The 19307-nt window shown below is 48.2% G+C and overlaps 1 protein-coding gene across 1 annotated transcript in view; it reads right to left on the bottom strand.

Moving 5' to 3' along the window:
- SNX29 (sorting nexin 29) overlaps positions 1 to 19307 on the bottom strand; it is a 464053-nt gene that overhangs the window by 437364 nt on the left and 7382 nt on the right. Inside the window, exons 3-4 of the mRNA XM_004706258.4 lie at positions 17716 to 17768; positions 2441 to 2565 (exon numbers count right to left, since the gene is read on the bottom strand). Coding sequence (XP_004706315.2) covers positions 2441 to 2565; positions 17716 to 17768 — 178 coding nt within the window. The remainder of the gene's footprint in view (positions 1 to 2440; positions 2566 to 17715; positions 17769 to 19307) is intronic.

Genomic DNA, 19307 nt, shown 5'->3' with positions numbered 1-19307 from the left:
GTGGCAGTGGCTCCATGGCTAGGCTGAGTGCCCTTTCCTTCGTTTCTATCACGCTCCTGGGGATCCAGGTGCACAGCTCCAGTGGGGACACAGCAAGCAACAGGAAGGGAAACGCTAGAAACACTTTGCAAGCATGCTGGCCAAGGAAGAAAAGAACAGCCCATCGGGAAGGGACAGAAAGAGGCTTTCTTCCTGGTGAAAGGGTGGGGAAGATGGAGGAAGAGGTTAGAGCTTAAAGGAAGTGGGGAGAGGAGGGCCATGGCTGGACATTGCTTAGAGCAGTGGTTCTCAACCTTCCTAATGCCACGACCCTTTCATACAGTTCCCATGTTGTGGTGACACCCCCCCGCCCCAGCCATAAAATTATTTTTGTTGCTACTTCATAACTATAATTTTGCTACTGTTATGAATCAGGTTGAGAACCACTAGCTCAGATGCTGCAAAGTCAAACAGGTACTTCCCGAGTCGTGGTGACAGCCCTCCAGAGAGACACAATGCCCTTCACAGGTGCAAACGCAGGCTCAGAGAGGGAAGCCTTCCCAAGGTGGTGCGCGAATCACCCTCCTCATCAACCTCCAAAGCGAGGGCCAGCAGCTCCCTTGGCCTGGCTGGAGGCTGACCCAGAGCTTCATGATTTACTCCATACTCGTTCCTCTGAAGCAGTGCCCCCAGAAGACATTCGGGTGGGCAGGAGAAAAAGGTGGGGACTGGGGGGGGGCACTGGAAAAGGCTCATGTGACTCCTCCCAGATCCGCTCATAACCTATCATAGCAATGAGAAGCCACTGGGACACACTCTAAGCTGGTCTCGAGCTGGCTAAGGCAGTGAGGCCCAGAGGCTGGCTCTTCTCTGAGCTGGCTCCTGACACCCCTGGCTTTGAAAGAGGGAATCAAGGAGCACAGAAGCAACGCCTAGAGTGATAGGGCTCACATCCAGCCCTGAAAAGAAACAGCTGGGAGAGAGGCAAACAGGAGTCAGAGACGTGCTGGAGGCCGGGGGAAGAGGAAGACTCATTCTGTCTCCAGATGTCTCCCCACACCAGAGCACGGGCCAGAGAGGATGCTTTCCCACATAAGCAGACAGACTCAGGACCTTAGGGCTGCAGCCACCAGCCCTGTCTCGAAGGAGCTGCTCACTGCAATTTGGAGGGAGAGGGGAGAAGCAGCTGGATGGTTTTATACAAAGCGGCCAGTGCAAGGCGCCTCTTGAAGCGCATGGCTGTGGCAGCTCCTCATCCAGACAGTGGCAGGAATGAAGGTATCGATTACCACAGAAGGGCCCTGGTGGCACACAGGGACAAGCTCGGCTGCCCGCTGAAAGGTCCGCCCACCACTCCCCACAGAAAGACAAAGGCTGTCGGCTTCAATCAAAGATGTATAAGCCTGGAAACCTGCGGGGTCAGTTCTGCGGCCTATTCGTCGGAATCGGCTCAGAGGCATCAGGCTTGAAGTCTTGGCGGTTACTGCTCCAAAAAGAAGGAGCCCCCGTGGCATGCGGGTTCGGCTGCTCACCACAAGGTGGAGGGCTCACGCACACCAGCTGTTCTGTGGAAGTTGAGGTTGTCTGCTGCCAAAAAAGACTGAGCGCTTTTCAGGAACTCCAAATGAGGTGCTAAGAGTCAGAATCAGCTCCCTGGCTGTGGATTTTGGGTTGTGCATAGGGTGGCTGTGAGTTAGAACCGACTCGACAGCCACTAACAACACATCCTGGTGGCACAGGGGGTTAGGCACCGGGCCTCGAGCTGCAGGTGGACTTGCAAACCCAACAGCTGCTCTGTAGACGGAACGCCAAGGCCACCTGCTCCCATAAAGACTGACAGTCTGGGAAACCCTCTGTTGGTCGTGAGTGGGCTGGACTCAACACCATGGCACTGGGTTTGGAGTTCGACTCTGCATAGGAAGGGGCTTCAAACCGCTTGTGGTAAATCCCATCATCTGAGCAGTCCTTTTTTGCCTAGGGGCTTCAGAAGGCCATCTTCAAAAAGTGAAGACCCAAGAAGCTCATGGGCCCAGGTACGAACTCAGTGCTGGGCTAGCAGCAAGAGCAGCCCCACCCTCACCCCAACCCGAGCAAGCTCTGCTGACCCTGTGGACGGCATTTAAGAATGAAACACCACGCTCTGCACATGCATAAAATAAGAGCAATCATTCATTTGCTCAGCAATCGCTGTGCCACATTTGGTGAAGCGGCCCCGTGGCTGAGGCCCCTGATACCTGCGGAGACTGTCAGGGTTGAGTTCTGCCCCGGGATGGCTTCAGTGCAGTGGAGGTGCCTGGGCACACAAATACTGTTCGGTCTACAAGGGTGTCATCCTTGCACGAGGATGCCTGTCTCTTCTCCATTAACTGCACCATAGCTGCCTTGGCTGCTATGAAGCGCAGAAAGTACAGAGCGTGCACGAAGGGGAGAGGCCGCCTCCCGTCCCGTCCCTAAGCCATACCTGTCTCGGTTTTGCTGGCAAAGCCCGCGGCCTGCTTGATGGCCGCCGCTGTCAGTGCCAGCCCCCGGCTCCTCTTCAGGCCATGCTGGAAGACAGCTTCAAACTGGGCACACAGACAGGTCACCCTGCGAGAAAGGGGCTCATCAGTCAGGCATAAACCTCAGCGTGAAGGTGATTAGAGGCACCTGCCGAGTGCAGGCAGCAGCAGCGAGTTGGGGTGGAGTCGGTTCTGAATCAGGGCATACAGAGCAGACCCGCCCTGTGAGGTTCTGGAGGCTGCAGCCGTTCAGAACCAGATCGCCAGGTCTTCAGAGGTGCCTTTGAATGTGCTCAAACCACCAATCTTTGCCCTGTGGCTGAGCGCTTAACCCTCTGTGCCACCCAGGTAGGTACTTTGGAAGTACAGGTAGGGGTTTAGACATTGGCTTTACTAAAGGTGACCAGATTTAAAGTGGGACACCATTGACGGGGGGGGGGGGGGGGGGGGGGCTGTTGATTAAAAATTTGGTCTATATGGACCAAATAGACGGTTCCCTAGCTTGTCGTGGTGGGGGGGCTGTTGATTAAAAATTTGGTCTATATGGACCAAATAGACGGTTCCCTAGCTTGTCGTGCATTCTTTCCAAAAATCGGGACTGTCCCACCAAAAGCGGGACGTCTGGTCACCTTAGCTTTACTACCTCTCTTCAATGGGTGTATGTTTTACCTGCCACAGGAAGCCCCCCACAGCTAGGCCCTGTGCCCCAGACGCCTGAAAGCTGACTGGCAATTCACAGCAACAAGGGAAATGCAGCCAGCCAGCAGGGGATTTAAAAAGAAAAGCCAATTTAAAAACAAATCAGTTTAGGGGGCTGAGTATTAATTGTATCCAATTCACTACTTTCAACTCTAATTCGTATCACACAGTTTAAGGAATAAGCTTTTCTTTTCAGAGCATGAACTCGCCAGCCTGCCAAATTGGAAACACTGTGTAATTTCATGGCCTGTTACATACATTGAAAAGTAAGATGGATTCTGATTCCTGTTCTTGATTCTGTTATAAGTGATTACATTGTAAAGCCAGACCAGGGTTGACAGAATTTTCAATTAAGTTACAATCGCTGTGCACATAATTAAATTGATTTCTCCATAACCAAAGAAATGGGAGATGAAGGGACTTGTTCCCACAAAGATGAGGTCACAGCAACGACACGACCCCCCACCCCCAGGGTTTCTCAACAACCCCAGAGGGTCCCGGGGCGCAGGGGCTGGTAGATCTTCAGACTTGGGTCTCTTCTAGGCACTCATTTGACACCTGCTTCCTGCCACGCGCCAGAACCCTTTTCTAAGCTCTGGGGATACAAAGGTGGGAGTGGCACACGTAGGTGAGCTCGCCACACATCTGCATCATTCTGGAAGGAGCCCTATTAGTGCAACAGTTGAGCAGTTTGGCAGTTCGAACCCGGCAACAGCTCCTCAGTGGAAAGACCTGGTCACGTGCTCCATATATTGGCGATAAGAAAACTCCAGGCTGGTTCTACTCTGTCTCTGGGGCTGCTGTGAGTCAGAACTGACAGCACAGCACCTAACAACAACAACAAGGAGAGCGACACACAAACAAATAAGCTTCATTTCAGATGGCGAGAACTTTCAAGAAAATACAATAGGACAAGGTGGTGGGTGTCCTGGTTTCCGGAAGCCATCTCATGAGGTATAATTCTGGGGACTGGCTTAGGCTGCATGGCCTGAATAGCGTGACCCTGGAGCTATGTGACTGGGGCATGACAGGCAGCAACAGGTTGGGCAATGAGGCCCCATATGAAGGCCGTGAGGTCATTATCATCTGGCTACCCCTGGCCCACATGCATGTCCTGCCTCCTGCACCCACAGCCACACCTGCAGTAATGACAGCTGGAGTGTTTATCACTCTGTGGGTGGTAAGAACATGTTCACAGTCATTGTTCCACTAGCCCCTCCCCAGCCAGTGCTATGATAACAGAGGTGCAGGTCTCCCTGCCTCCATTTCCCACTGGGAGAAACCAAGGTGAAAGGCACTAGGGAGCCTCTGAAGCTAGACCAGCAGCAGCAGCCCTCTCATCCCGGTAAGCTTCACAGCCCCACCAGCCCACCAAGGCAGCACCTTCCTCCTCTCTGCAGAGACAAAGGGCCTCTCACTTCCTCCCCAACCTTTGCTCAAGTGCTGCAGCAACAGCAGAGAACCCTGGCCTGGCCTTAGCAGAGACACAGAACTGAGGCTGGGGCCATGGCCACGACTGGCCCTGGCAGCCCAGCCCAGCAGAAGTCGCCACTGCAAAATGGTCCACGGTGACTCTCCCCACAACTAACCACAAAATAAAATTTAAAAACCAGACCAGCAGCTGTCAGCTTGATTCCAACTCCTGGCCACCCCACAAGCCAAAGTGGGGCTGCTCCATCAGGTTTGCCATGGCTGTGGCCTACCAGAACCCGAGAGACCTCTCAAAAAATTCTGACCCACCGCGACCCTATAGGAAAGGATAACACTGCCCCCACGGGTTTCCGAAACTGTAGTCCTTCGTGTGAGTAGAAATCCTCATCTTTCTCCCAAGGAGGGCTAGTGGTTTCCAAACGCTGACTTAGTGGCCCAGCGTGTAACCACTGCACAACCAGGGCTCCTCAAGGTGGGTTCAAACCACTAACCTTGCAGTTAGTCAACGAGCACTTAACTTTCTGTGACACCCAGTACCTCCATCCAATCCCACCTTGCCTTCCCTCTGTCCCCTGAATCTGGCCAGGGGCCTGGCACCCGGCGCATGGTCTGGGAACAGTGTTTCAGTGGGCTGGCAGTGGGTGACCTTGAACCACATGACCAGACTATTCCCCTTCGCAGAAGCACTCAGTCTGCAGCCTACATGTACCCGCAGGCCTATGATCAGAAACCAGACGGGCTCCAGGAAAGTCATCAAAAGTAAATTCCACAGTAACTGAAACGGAAGCCAGGCAAATAAAACCTGACAAGCCCTTGCCTCCAGGGGAAAAACATCCTGGCCTGTTTAGCTCGCTGCTGGTTGAGTTCCTGCCGACTCATAACAACCCGATAGGGCTGAGCCGCCCCTGTGAGTTTCCCAGACTGTAACTCTTTATGGGAGTAGAAAGCCCTGTCGATCTCCCACAAGGCGGTTTCAAACTGCTGAGCTTTCAGATCACAGCCGACATGGAACCACTAGACCACCAGTCCTGTTGGGCTGTGTTTAGAGTTCTCCAAAATTAACTAAAGCCTTTATACCTTCCCTTGTTTGCAGACATGACATCCATGCAGCACCTGGTACAGGTGGAAACAAGGAGACCTTTCAAAATCAGGGTCGAGGAAAGGAGACTTTGCCACAACTTAAGGCATCATTATCGTTGTTTTTACATAACAATAATGATGTCACCAGGCAAGCATGACAGCAATGGCGAGAAGGAAATAGGAAGGGCAACCAGGCCATGAGCTTTGAGGTCTGTTTGCCCAGGGACAAAAGATGGAGCCTACAGTCCACCCACGTCAAAGAGAGCAACTCCTCTTCCCTTGCCATCCTCAATCCAATGGTGCCAAAAGCCAGCCCGCTTTCTAGAAGTCCCTAAAGCACAGGTTCAGACTGACTGCTGTCAATTCTGGCTCTACCACTTGGCGACAGCCCTCGGAGAACAGGGCCACGAGGAGTGAACTGACCAGAAGATACTCTGTCTTCAGCACAATTTTAAACACACACAGACATACACACACACTCCAAACACAGTGTCACTGAGTCAATTCTGACTCACAGTGACCCTGCAGGGCTGGGGAGAATGGCCCCCGTGAGTTTCTGAAACGGTAACTTCACAGGAGTAGAAAGGCCCATCTTCCTCCCAAGGAACGGCTGGTGGTTTCCAACTGTTGATCTAGCCCTTAGCAGGCCAACTCGTAGCCACTGGGCCACCAGGGCTTCCTTAGGCATTCTCAGACTGTCAGTCTGATACGATACGCTGAAACTCAAGCTGGAGAAACACGAAACAGGCCCATGGAAAACTAACAACGCAGGCAGTCCACGCCAGAGGCGGGCTCACTAAGTGCCGGCAAAGCAGAATTGCAGGCTTTGGCTTTAAGCAGGGTTCCTGACTCTTGGGCTCTTGGTATTTTTGGACCAGACGATTCTCTGCCCTGGGGGGGTTGTCCTGTGCACTGAGGATGTTGAACAATATCCTGGCCTCATACTGCTGAATGCCATATCACACCCCCTCTTGCTCCCTGTTGTAAGGACATTGCCAACTGTGTCCTGGGCAGCAAAAACACCCTTGGCTGGGGACCACGTGATCAGACTGACTCTGGGGTCCATTCCAGCTCTGCCACCCAGGAACTCTGGGAGCTTCGTGTTTTCTTACCCATGAACCAGGTTCCCTCACTGGCTGTGAGCAGGTGCATGAGGAACTCCAACGGGAAGTCATGTCACCCACTCTAGCTCTCAAGCTGACTGGGCAGAAGATCCACCCAAGGTGCTTTTATAGGGCACCAGTGGCCAGGCCCAACCCAGATCCATCTGAAGGTCAGTCAGGGCACAGCCATTTCTTTGAACTCACCATAGAGCACCCAGGACCTGGCACCACATTATCCTTCCATTAGACTCTGGTGTCTCTGGTGAGCCCCAGGTTAGGAGACACAGGGGCATTGTCAACACAACTTGGAACTATCCATCCGAGTCTTCCTAGCCCTCGTCCTTTCACCCTGGGCCACTGTGTCTGAGTAGGGAGCCCTGGTGGCACAGTGGGTAACACATGGGCTGCTAACCATGAGGTTAGCAGGTGGAAACCACCAGTCATTCCCTAAGGATCTACAGCCTCAGAAACCCCCAGGGGCGGTGCCCTATTGGGCTGCTGTGAGTCGGAATCAAGCCCAGGGCAATGAGTTTGGTTTGGTTGGAGGGACCAGAGCCATACCTTAAAATGGTGTGAATCTCAGGCACAATCTTTTGGCAGTTTGTTTGGTTACCCTGCCAGCTCCAGATAAAACATGGCCCCAGCTGGAATGGAGGTGAACAGCCTAAAGCTAGTGTCCCTGCTGCGTAAGATCAGTCACACACAAGCCCTGGGGAGCTACTGTCAGTCTGACACAGGTGACCACAGCAGGACACTCTGCTTGCCACAGGTCCTGTCATCAGCTCATTACAGCCCTGCCTTTCTACTGGAGATCTGTCCTCACGGTGACCTTTCTCACCTGTCCATGTGGTCTGCACTCACACCTACTGGTTGCTCAAGACCTCCTCCCGGTGTCCCTTCCCCAGTGCTTTCTCAGCCGGAGTAGCTCCCTCCTGCAGCGCTCCTTATCCCTGACTGCGGTGAGCTCTCTGATGCCAAGGATCAGCTCCCACTGCCCGGGGATGCCCTTGCACCCAGCAGGCTGCCTGGCATTCCACCATTCACTCACTCGGAGCAGGGGTTTATTAACTCCCATCAGTAATCAGGTTCTATGGTGGACATAGCCAAGATAGTCAATCCCTCCCCCTAGGAAACTCACACTATGGAAGTGATACACGTGATTTGGAAGACCTTGTATCACGGGGTAATATAAGTTAAGTGAAGACTTGGGAAGACCGTCTGGTCAGTATCTGGGGAGGGCGAAAGGGGGAGCATAACCATTACCCACAGGACTTCTCTCTCTTCTCGCCTTCACGCAGTGACGTGGGGGACTTCTGCAAGATGCAAAGGGCACCTGCCATGTGCAGCTTTGTGTTTCCCCAGCTCGTCTCTCTTATTTCCCAGAACGCTCTCTGCTAAATCCACAGCCCAGGGCATCACTGTGGCTAGCTGGCAGCCTCCGAGGCATTGTATTGCCTCCAACTTCTAGCCCCAGCTATGGAATTGGTAGCGTTTTTCCATTAAATGGAGGCACTTACGTAATAGTGGTGGTTTAAAAAGTATAATTTACAAAATCCAACAAACAAATTCATGTTTTATGAATACAGCTGTTTACCAGTTAATGGCCCTGCCACGTGGCGACAGAACAGACAAAGCCTGCAACCCCGTCCACCAGTTCTGAAACTGCACGGAGGTAACCCACTTGTTCTTTTAAATACAGGAGGGCTTATATCATTTCCCAGTGTGGCCATATGCCTATTTTATACAGATTTTATGCATGCTTTGAATTTACATAATTGTTCTGCAGCACTGTTAGTTAAAGGCAGAAACTGGAAGGGGCCCAAATGTCCATCTAGAATAAAGGGGAAACTTTTAAATGACAACAGATCCAATTATTGGCTGATCCTGTGCCATCCTCCCAAATGATGCCAGTCTGAGCCATGGCAGCAGACACTGTGTCCATCTACTCTCACTGAGAATGTCCTGTTTTGCACTGCCTTCCACCCTACTGATCATGATGCCCTTCTCCTTTACCCAACAGACTGTCCTGGCAGAAAGCATTTCTACACTGTGACCTACAAATCAAAGATTTAAGAATAAAGGTACAGACAATATAATGGAAGAAGGAGGATTTATATTGCTAGGCTAAGTATTCAATTCTCGGAAAGAGTTACAATCTCAGAAACCCACAGGGGCAGTTCTACCCTGCCTTTAGGGTCACCATGAGTTGGCATGTCTCGATGGCAGTGAGTGTGGGTTCGGGTGTTATTGCTAGGCTCGGGCACCAATGATCACTGACAGCAACATGCCAAGTGAGAGAAAAGCCAGTCCCTAAAGATCACATCTTGTATGATTCCACTTATATGACATGTACTGAACAGGCAAGCACACCGGGGTTGGACTCGGGAATTCAACACGGAATATTACACTTCAAACAGGTAGATTTTATGATATGTGAACTAGATCTCAAAAAAAGCTGTTTAAGAAAAACTGCTCATGATGTGCTTGGTGCAAGTGTGATCAAGTAGAGAAGGAGTTAATGAACAGAAAATGAAATAACGTCCTCCAGCTAAATTTTAAACTTAAATTTTAAACCACCTGGGCACCAGCATGGCTGGACTCTGCACTGGCTGCACAGTGTCATGGATGAAGTCCTGCTGGCACTTGTTTTCTGACTTTGTCAAGATTAACCAGCCCCAGGAATCTGTGTCCAAAGTATCCTGTACTCTATGAATTGTAACAAAGTAACCTTGTGGCACAAGGGCAGAATTCACAGGGATTCTTTACTGCAGCTGTACGGGAGTCTTTTTGAGAAAACCAAACAAACCATGGAAGTGGGGCAGCTTCCCTCACGTGTCAAGCTACGATGAATGCCACTGTAGGTGGAGCCAATTATTCCTATAAAACTCAGCCTTACGTTAGTACTAGTCAGAGAACACATGGACGACGACACAACAATCGGCCAGCAATGCCGAAGATGAGCCTGCATGATGATCATTTCAAATGGGCCCCACCCTGTGGTTTACTGATGTTTATAAAGTAAGCTTTCACGAAGGTTCACAGCCGTGGCCCAGTCAATTCCACTGGCTGAAATTCTTCCTGCACTATAACTTAACAATCAGACAGGGTTAAGAATCATGATATTTAAAGCATTATTTACACTAACAAGAAGTCAGAAACCACCTAAATATTTAACACATGGGGAACTGGTTAAACAGATGTTAGCACAGCACATAATCAAAAGCTATATACCCTGAAAAATATTCACCAAGAGTCTATAATGACAAGCCAAACTGTTTATATCATAGAAAATGGAAAACCAGCAAGGTATGAAACCATGCTTTCAGAATTCGCTCAGCTAAACACACACACACACACACACACACACACACACACACACGAATTTAGAAGACTGTGTGAAAAAATTAGGAGCCACTCAATAAAGAATTCCTTATAATACAGAGTGCTTTTTTCCCTTTCTTCTACATTTTTCTAAATTTAACTCATTTTCTAAAACAAACAAAAATCATTCATGCCTCAAAATCAGAAATACGGCCACTTCACGCTATAGATAAATGGAGAAATATGGTTTAAAGATTTAAATATGGTTCAAATGTGGTGAGGAAAATCACACACCTGTTTTAAATGCTTACAGAGAGCTTAAAAATATTTTCTTTTAAGTTTAGATCATAATGCCGTGATAAAAAGCATATTTTTTAATGTTTCTAACTTACAAAGAATGCTGTAATAAAAAACGTTATAACACCAAAAGTTATTTGTGTGTGTTTGTCTTTGAGAACATTAAAAGCCCACACCCACTGCCAGTTAGTCAGGGATGGGGTTCACAGCTGAATGCTTACCACTGAGTTAACCAGGGCTTCTGACCAAACCTGCACACATGACAAAATCACACAGCGTGAAACTGAGAGACAGCGAAGTGAGTTCAGATCAAACGCAGGGAAGTCAGATGGGCGGATCGCATCAATGTCACCGTCTTGGCTACAAAGTGTCACAATTGGAAGAAACCTGGTGAAGAGTACACGGGATATTGAATCTCACTGGATAGTTTCTTAAAGCTGCATGTGGATCTACAATGATCTCAAAACAAAATGATAAAGCAAAGAAACTACCGGGCAAAAATGGACTAGGGCCCGTCAAAAAGTATGGCTGCTGGGGGTCCAGTTCAAGCCTGCACAGGTTTAGTCCAAATAAGCTATACTTAAACGCGTCTTGTGATCAGGTAAATTTACAATGCAGGGACCTTGTTTATTTTCAGAAGAAAAAACAACCAAGTCGACCCCGACTCGTAGCAGCCCTGCGGGATTGGACTGGACGGCTCCTTGGGATTCCCAGGCTGTACACCCTTGGGGGAGCAGACAGGCTCACATTTCCCCTGCGGAGCCACATCACCAACAAACGTAAAAACGGACACTGACATTCATCAAGGGAAATCCAAATGGAAGTGACATGAGGCCACCATTTTCAGCCATCGGAGCGACAAGCTTTAAAATAACTCTTGTTGCTAACAGCAAATACTGTTAGCAAGAAAATCAAGTCCTGCACACAGCGGTAAACATTTTCATCCTGGACTGGCCATGCAATTAAAGCCATCCAACTCCTGGAAAGCTCTCCCAAAGGAAGGAAATCCTGAGCGCAGAAGGAAAGCTGCTCAAGGGGCACTGCTTCACTGCCCCGCAGCGAAAACCTCCGCAGAAAAGATGCTGCAGCCACTGAGAGGGTAACTAAAACCACAGCCTGGGCAAGTTTCCCCACAGTAGCACCGAAAAAGGAATTAAAGAGGCAGAACAGTATGAATAGTTCCATTCAAAAAGAAAGAAAACAAAGACCATAAAATACACAGTCCATTGCTGTGAGTCAATTCTGACTCACAGGAACGCTCTGGGACAGAAAGAAGGTCCCGTTTCCAAGCCTCCCATCTTCATGGGAGCGGATGGCCACCTCTTTCTCCCAGGGTGGCTGGTGGGTTTCAACCACTGACCTTGCAGTCAGCAGCCACGCGCTTAGCCAGGAGGCCACCAGTGCTCTTGAACAAAGCGAGCAGGTGCAGATACATACAGGTGCCTTTGTGAGGAGCTGAAGACAAAAATCGCACAATTTTCGTTTTCAGAGGCCTTCAGATGGAGGAACGGGAGTGTGGGCGATGGCACTGGGTCCGAGGCAGGGTCAGGGGCTTCTGCTGTACTCGGCCCAAGGAGGGCACAGCAGAGGGCAGCTGTTTGGTATTTTAGGTTCCTGATTGGGGGCTCGTCCGGCTCTTATCACAACCCATACATACATACTTCGTGTCAAGCACATTTGTACATTTGTTGCCATCATCATTCTCAAAACATTTCCTTTCTACTTGAGCCCTTGGTATCAGCTTCTCATTTTTCCCCTCCCATTTTCCCCCTCCCTCCCTCACCAACCCTTGATAATTTATAAATTATTTTTTCATGTCTTACACTGACCGATGTCTCCCTTCACCCACTTTTCTGTTGTCCGTCCCCCTGGGGGGAGGGGGTTATATGTAGATCATTGTAATCGGTTCCCCCTTTCTCACCTCCACATTCCCCTTCCACTCCTGGTATGGCTACTCTCATTATTGGTCCTGAGGGATTTATCTGTCCTGGATTCCTTGTGTTTCCAGTTCTTATCTGCACTCGTGTACATGCTCTGGTCTAGCCAGATTTGTAAGGTAGAATTGGGGTCATGATTTGGGTGCAGGGAAGAAGCTTTAAAGACCTAGAGGAAAGTTGTATGCTTCATCGGTGACAATTGTCTTCATTTTTGTTGCTGCTTTTATAATACAAACAATACAAGCAGCTTTACTGTTTCCATTTGGTCCATGGCTTGGGAGAGGAGCTCCAGGGCGGTGGCAATGTGGCTGGAGGGGCAGGTTCTCAAGAGAAAAAATCGCTCTGTGCCATGAGTAGTTATTAGTGGGCCTATTTTACCGATGAGGATACCTGAGGCATCAGAATGCCAGAAACATGCCCAAGGGCACAACACTGCTTGGACTGGCAAAACCAGCACTCAGATTGAGCTCCAAATCCCATGCCTCTTAATTCTCTTCTTCAATTTATAATCCCAAGGGAAACCTCCAGGTTATTCTCTGTAACCCCACAAGGGATGAAGATGCTTCTTACAACAATAATGAACCTAGCCTTTAAGGTATTGTCCAGTGCTGACTGAGTCCTCTGGGGGCCATTGTTTCTAGACCGCAAGATATTCCAAAGCTATTATCAAGTCTCCCTGCAGGTCAAGGTGGCTGACAGATCATGGCAGAGGCAGACCACACAGGGTGACACTGGGTGGGGTGATTCGAAAGAAATGTCTACGAAATGTGTATTTGTTTCAGCAGAGATGTATTATTTTTATCAAACTATCCCTGCAGCTAGTTATAAAAAGAAAAGTGTTTTTCAGAGGCCTGGCTTACATGTACTAATATGCCTAGAAGGTGAAAACACTTAGCTAATTTACGTTTGAACCTTCTAATTTATTTTTTAAGCTTTCCAGTCAAAAGTTGTCATTATCACCCACTACCGCTCATGTAATTTTGCCTGCCCAAGCTATAAGCCTGAACTGTTAACTCTCATGGCCGCTGGGACATCAACAGTCGCTGATTTTGTGTACTGGAATTGATTGTAGTGCTGGTTGTACAACTCTTATTAATGTGATTAAACTATTGAAATGTATGAATGTATGACACGTGAACTGTATGTCAGTGAAATTGTTCAAAATAAACTATTGCATTTTGTTAATTTTAGCTGGTATTTTTTTGTATGCTTCATAAACAGTGTTTTATTAATTTAAAACTCATAAAATTTATTATACTATACAACTAATTCTGCAATTTGGGATTATAAAATTCTCAGATTTATCCATATTGACACAGTTGATAGAGATTTTTATACATTATGTGTTTTACATTTCTTTTTTAAAGTTTCATTAGCATATAATTCGCATGTCATACAATTCAATAATTCAATCACATCAAGAAGAGTTGTACAATCATCACCACAACCAGTTTTAGAACATTTTCTTCTTTCTTGTGCTCATTGTTATTAGCTCCCCGTTTCCCCCCAACGTCCGCTGCCAAATCCCCAAGACACCATGAATCCAGTGACTGTCTCTATAGATTTTCCTACCCTGGATTTCTTTTCTTTTTTTTTAACCCTGGATTTCATATAGAGAAAAACATTTATTAAAAAAACTAAAAACAGCAACAAAGAAAAACCTCAATCAAAAAGAATTAGCTGGAATTTTAGCTACAAAAATTGTGGTAAGTAATATTTGTGAACCTATATCAAAAGCATTTTTGAGAAGGAAGTACTAATTAAAGGAGACAGAAACTCAATTACTAATAAGGCTGTAATTCAATGTAGAATAATTTTACAAAAGCAGTTTGGTTCTTACTACTCATGTAATCTAAGTATGACATTGAAGCAATTTATAACAAGATCATGTACTATTCTATGATTAAAACTTGTTTTTTAAAATGTTTTCTATGAACATTACTAAGGGTTCTGCATGGTCTGGCATGGGAGACACCATGAGATCCTGCACTGGGTGACATCACCCTCGTGGCCTCTAGGGCACATGAAATGGCTTTAATGGGCCGGAGAGCGAGCCTTTGTTCTTGGAGAAAAACAAAGCGAGGAGGAGAAGTGCACACAGGATCAATCCCTGTGACAGCATGCTTCCTCCACAGGAGGTAGGTTTCTGAGAACATGGGAAGTGAGTCCTGTGTGGCCTCCCCTTCCCCAGTGTCAACACTGCTTTGCAGGGCAGTTCTGCATCCTAGCGGGTCTCTGTGAGTGGAAATTAACTGGAGAGCAGGGAATTTGGGCAGCTGACACTGTTTTTGTACTCAAACATGATCCTACCTCAGCATATGCATTTAGTTCAAGTTAATATGTATACCAACTGGGGACTTTCGCCTCACTGTCACTGGGCCTGGAAAAAGAATTGGAAAGAGAGTAGCACAGCCCTTAGGTAATGCCGAGAAATTCTGCTCCGTGGGTTTATTGCATATCTAAAATAGTCATGAGTCCTGCAAAAAACACGCTTTCATTTGGGGGTCACTCTGTGCTAGACACACAGTAGGAGGTCAGCTGAAAATCACAGTCTGTACTCTAATCCCTGATAGATTCCCTACAAGCCAGGGGAAATACCTACCTGTCCCCAGCACCCACATTGACCCCTTGTGGGCTTTCTTACTTGAACGTGGCACCACCTGTAGCCAACCCCACTGAAAAGCTAAGAGCAGGACCCTGATCATGAAAAAGAGCTTCTTGAGGGGAAAAAGCCTTCTCACAAAAAGAAAGCTGCAAAACCCACTTCTCTAATCACTAACTATGGTGTGACAGGGAGACAAGGGACTTTGGAGCCCCAGGGACCAGATCCAACTCCCAACTCTGGCACTCTGGGGAGTCGGACCTGGGATGTCTTCTCACCTGTACCCAAGGGAAAATGCTGCCCCCTCCCATTTCCACAGACGTTTTCAGACCCCTACTCCAGGTAAAGCAAGGAGCGGAGTAATGGCCACTGAGTCTTAACTATTAGGACTAGCACTAAGCTGCGTATGCCTTTGAGCCATAAGCAGCAGTCATGAAGATTTTAATTCTACTATAAGATAATGTCTCACACAATAAAAGTACAGTAAAGCTAAGAAAGCTGGAACCTGTGTAGGGCAGGAGCCTGTCAGAAAGGAAAACAACTATTTCCCATGGAGAGAGAGGGATAGAAAATTGGTAAACCTCACCCTGACAAAGGTGAAAACCTTGAGAGACCCAGAAAGACCCTGGAGTCCCACCAAGTGCCAGTGCCCCAGGGACGTCCTATTAGACCAAGATAATGTGGTATTCGGTGCAGGGTTGTCTCTTTCAGAGACGACACAGCACAATTGAGAAGAGAAGGGAAAAGTTGTCACTGATATACCAGGGCACTTCAAAAAGTTCTAGGAAATGTCCCATTATCTTTTCATCCCATGTTTCCTACATGTACATATGACCTACACACATTTCCCCAGGGTAGGGGAAGGGTGAGCCCCCCTAACTATCCCAGTATCAGCATCAGTGATTGGAAAGACAATTTTGGTGTCGATCAGGATTTCCTCAGGAGCTTGGTGGGCATACAGACTCCTGACCTTCCTACTTCAGACACACCACCACTGAGGCATGTACACACTCCACACACAGATACACTCAATACACACACACACACACACACACACACACACACAGGTATATATACACTCCACACACTCACATGCAGGCATACTCCATGCACACCCACACACACACTCTACACAGACACACAGACCCCTACTATACACACAGATGCCCACTCTGGGCATGGAATGGGCAGGAGTGGGCATGGAATCTATATTATCAATCCAGCATCCTAGGCGGCTCTGATCACTAGAGCAGAAGCCCTGTGTGGACCAATGCCATTTCCAGACCCATCCCAGGCCCCGGGCAGAGCAATCTAGTGCCTCACTCTTACACTGAGGGCCTGCAGGTACCTAGGACCGATGCTGGTGATGCACAGCCATAAGAAAATCCCAGAACTGTGTGGTCACGCCACACCCCCAGACAGCAAATCCTTCTGAGACCCTTCTGGGCTCAGGGCTACCAGCAAGCAAGCCCTCCATCTGCCCTCACAGAGCTGGAGTTCTAGCGGTAGAGGAGGCAGATACCAGGCAAAAGCAGTCTGCAGAAGGTATAATCCATTTATTTTGAAAATGAAGCAAAGAGGGGAGGAGCGTGTCATTTAAAACAGACGCCAGTCTCATATGAGCCTCAAGACGAGATGGAATTAGTTTTTTGAAGAGCTGGGGCAGCCTGACACCACAGGCAAACAAGAGGCTAAAAGGGCAGGCGAATGCCTGGCTCAGCAGGGCAGAGAGGGGGAGGGACAGGCCCAGGAAGAATGAATGCTGAGCAAGCAAGTTTCCTGTCCTCCCCCAACCCCACCCCCAACCCCCAACAGGAATGCTCCTGGCCGGCCAATGGTGACTCAGAGCTGATCTGATGGTTTGGGGAAACCGGCGGAAAGGCTCAGGCCCCTCTGGGTGGCCCTCCGTCCCAGTCAATGTGATAAGCTTATGCGATTAGCCAAGCCTTCCTCAGGTCATGAGTGCCCATGGCAACTTTCAGGAATTTTAAAAACATATATTTTACTTTAGATAGTCACATGTTCACAGTAGGAACTACGGAAAAGACTACAAAGTATAAAGATTCCCAACAGTCTTCTCCCCAACAAACTCTGTTCACAGTTCAGTGTTTCTTGCAAAGTTTTGTTTTTTGTTTTTGCTTGTTGCTGGTTTCCAATTTACCTTCCCGTTGCTGTTGAACATAACCGGGATCGTGCTCAGGGGCCCTGAGGACCCAATGGTCGCGTCCAGCTGCTGACTAAAAGTGCCGTGGCTTGAACCCGCCGGTCAGTTGGTCCACGGAATAAAGAGGAGGCCCTTTGCTTCTGCCAGAATGACCGCAGTTCTACTCTGTCCTCCAAGGTCTCTGAGAACTGGATTCCACAGCAGCGCGGTGCAGCTGGATTTATGATCACTCGGCACCCTTCATATGTGTGAATACTCTGCACTTTTCCACTTAAAACAAACTTTATGTCATCTTAATGGCTATTCCATCCTATCAATACACTACTTTATTAACCATTCCTCCTTGGGTGAAGCATGTTAGTTTCTATGTTTTCATGACTATAAGCCACCGTGAAAACAACTGTCTGCAGACAGGGATTTCTGCTTCTGTCCTCACGTGGCAGCCCAGCAGGGGAGTGACTTACTAAGATGAGCAGGCACTGCATAGATGGCTATGGATCACCTGGGCCCACTGCTGAGCACAGAGGCCAAGGACAGAAGTGGGTCCAGCTCTCTCCATCTTTGGGTCTTGAGGATCAATTTTTGATCAAGGAAATCTATTTACCTGCTATCGGAATCTGAGGCAATCTCCTTCCTCCCTCCAAAGCGGATCTGGCACTGCACAGAAAAAGAAGTCACCAAGTCAGTTGTTGGGAAGGGACATGTCGAAATAGCCCACAAGAGCCCTGGGGGCCAGGAGGAAGAGGCAGGAGTAGGGAAGCTGGGCCAAGTGAGGGCATCTCTGCACCGTGGGTAGTAGGACAGGGCAGGGCAGGGCAGGGCAGTCCAAGCTGCCAGTCCCTGTGGAAAGGAAATACTTACCTCACTTTTGTCAGAGAAATGCGTCTCAAAACCGCGCTAAGAGGAAAACCAGCCTTCCACACAGGACCAAAGAAGCCACTCCTCTTAGCTGGCCACTGACTGTCTATAGCACAGAATACTTAATAGGCAACAACAGCATGCCACTACGATGAGGAAGCCCCAGGTGATGGTGACAATGGCAGAAGTCACTTCATACACGCACTGGGTGGGGAAGAATGTTCCATCCAGGGTGAGTGGCAAAGGGGACAGACGCTTCGACAACATTCAGAACCGATTTCTCAAAACACTTACATGAAAATCTCAGTAACAAGTTCGTCAGGTTTCATGGATTTGTGCATTTTAAATGGATTTGTTTGTTTTGATTTTTTTTTTCTGAGTGTGGCAGTTACATAATGTCAACTTTAGCAACAGGGTGGAGTCTAGCCTGTCAATCAGGTCACAGCTTGATGACCTCATTTGGAGGGTCACTGGAAGCCAGACCAGTCTCTCTGTCTTCCCTTTCCTGCTGTTGAGGCACTCGGAGAGCAGGAGGAGACAAGTGGAGACACGCGCCAGCGCTGAGATGCTTCCACTGCCACAATACCTTCTACCCACTGGTCTGTGGTCTTCCTGTATTCAGCATCACTGCATGTGTTTCGTGAGTCTAAAGATGAATTTATGGACATATGGGCTAATATTGTACTTATGGGCTTGATTTAGACTGAGCTGGAATGTTTTCTCAATATACAATTGCTCTTTTCTATAAAGTTCTTTCTTATACACATATGAGTGTCTATGAATTTGTTTCTCTAGTCAACCCAGACTAACACACTGAGTAAATGATGACTTAATAACGTTCAATTTTAAAATACAGAGACAACACTCTCAACCCTCAATAATAACAACAACGTGAGCAACAGGCAACCACTTCCATTCCTTCCTGTTTCGAGGCCACACTGAAAGTGGTTTGACTCCCCTATTCAATGCCCTCCTCATGAAGGGACCACTGAAGACACAGGTGTGGGGAAGAAACTAGATGTGCCCAGATATCAAAAAGAATAGCATCTGGGGTCTTAAAGCCTAATCTTAAAACAAGCAAGATCTGTTCTGTTCTGTACACATGGCATTGCTGTGAGTCAGACTCGACTGAACAGCAACTAAAAACAAACTACCATACACACACACAAAATAATGACACCTATTACTACTAATTATATAGGCTCTGTAGTTCCATGGCCCCTGCACTGGCCAAGCCTTTACCACTCCAAAAAAAGTCATAGGTTCATTCTGAATAATGGCATTCCCAAGGGTGTCAAAGTAAAAACTGTGTTCCACAGGGTTTTCAATAGTGTGTGT

This window comes from Echinops telfairi, unplaced genomic scaffold, assembly GCF_000313985.2.
Source record: "Echinops telfairi isolate 266 unplaced genomic scaffold, ASM31398v2 ScPeMD7_5;HRSCAF=22, whole genome shotgun sequence".
NCBI lineage: Eukaryota > Metazoa > Chordata > Mammalia > Afrosoricida > Tenrecidae > Echinops > Echinops telfairi.
The sequence above is the reverse complement of the archived record's forward strand: the minus strand, read 5'-3'. Positions and strand labels throughout refer to the sequence as shown.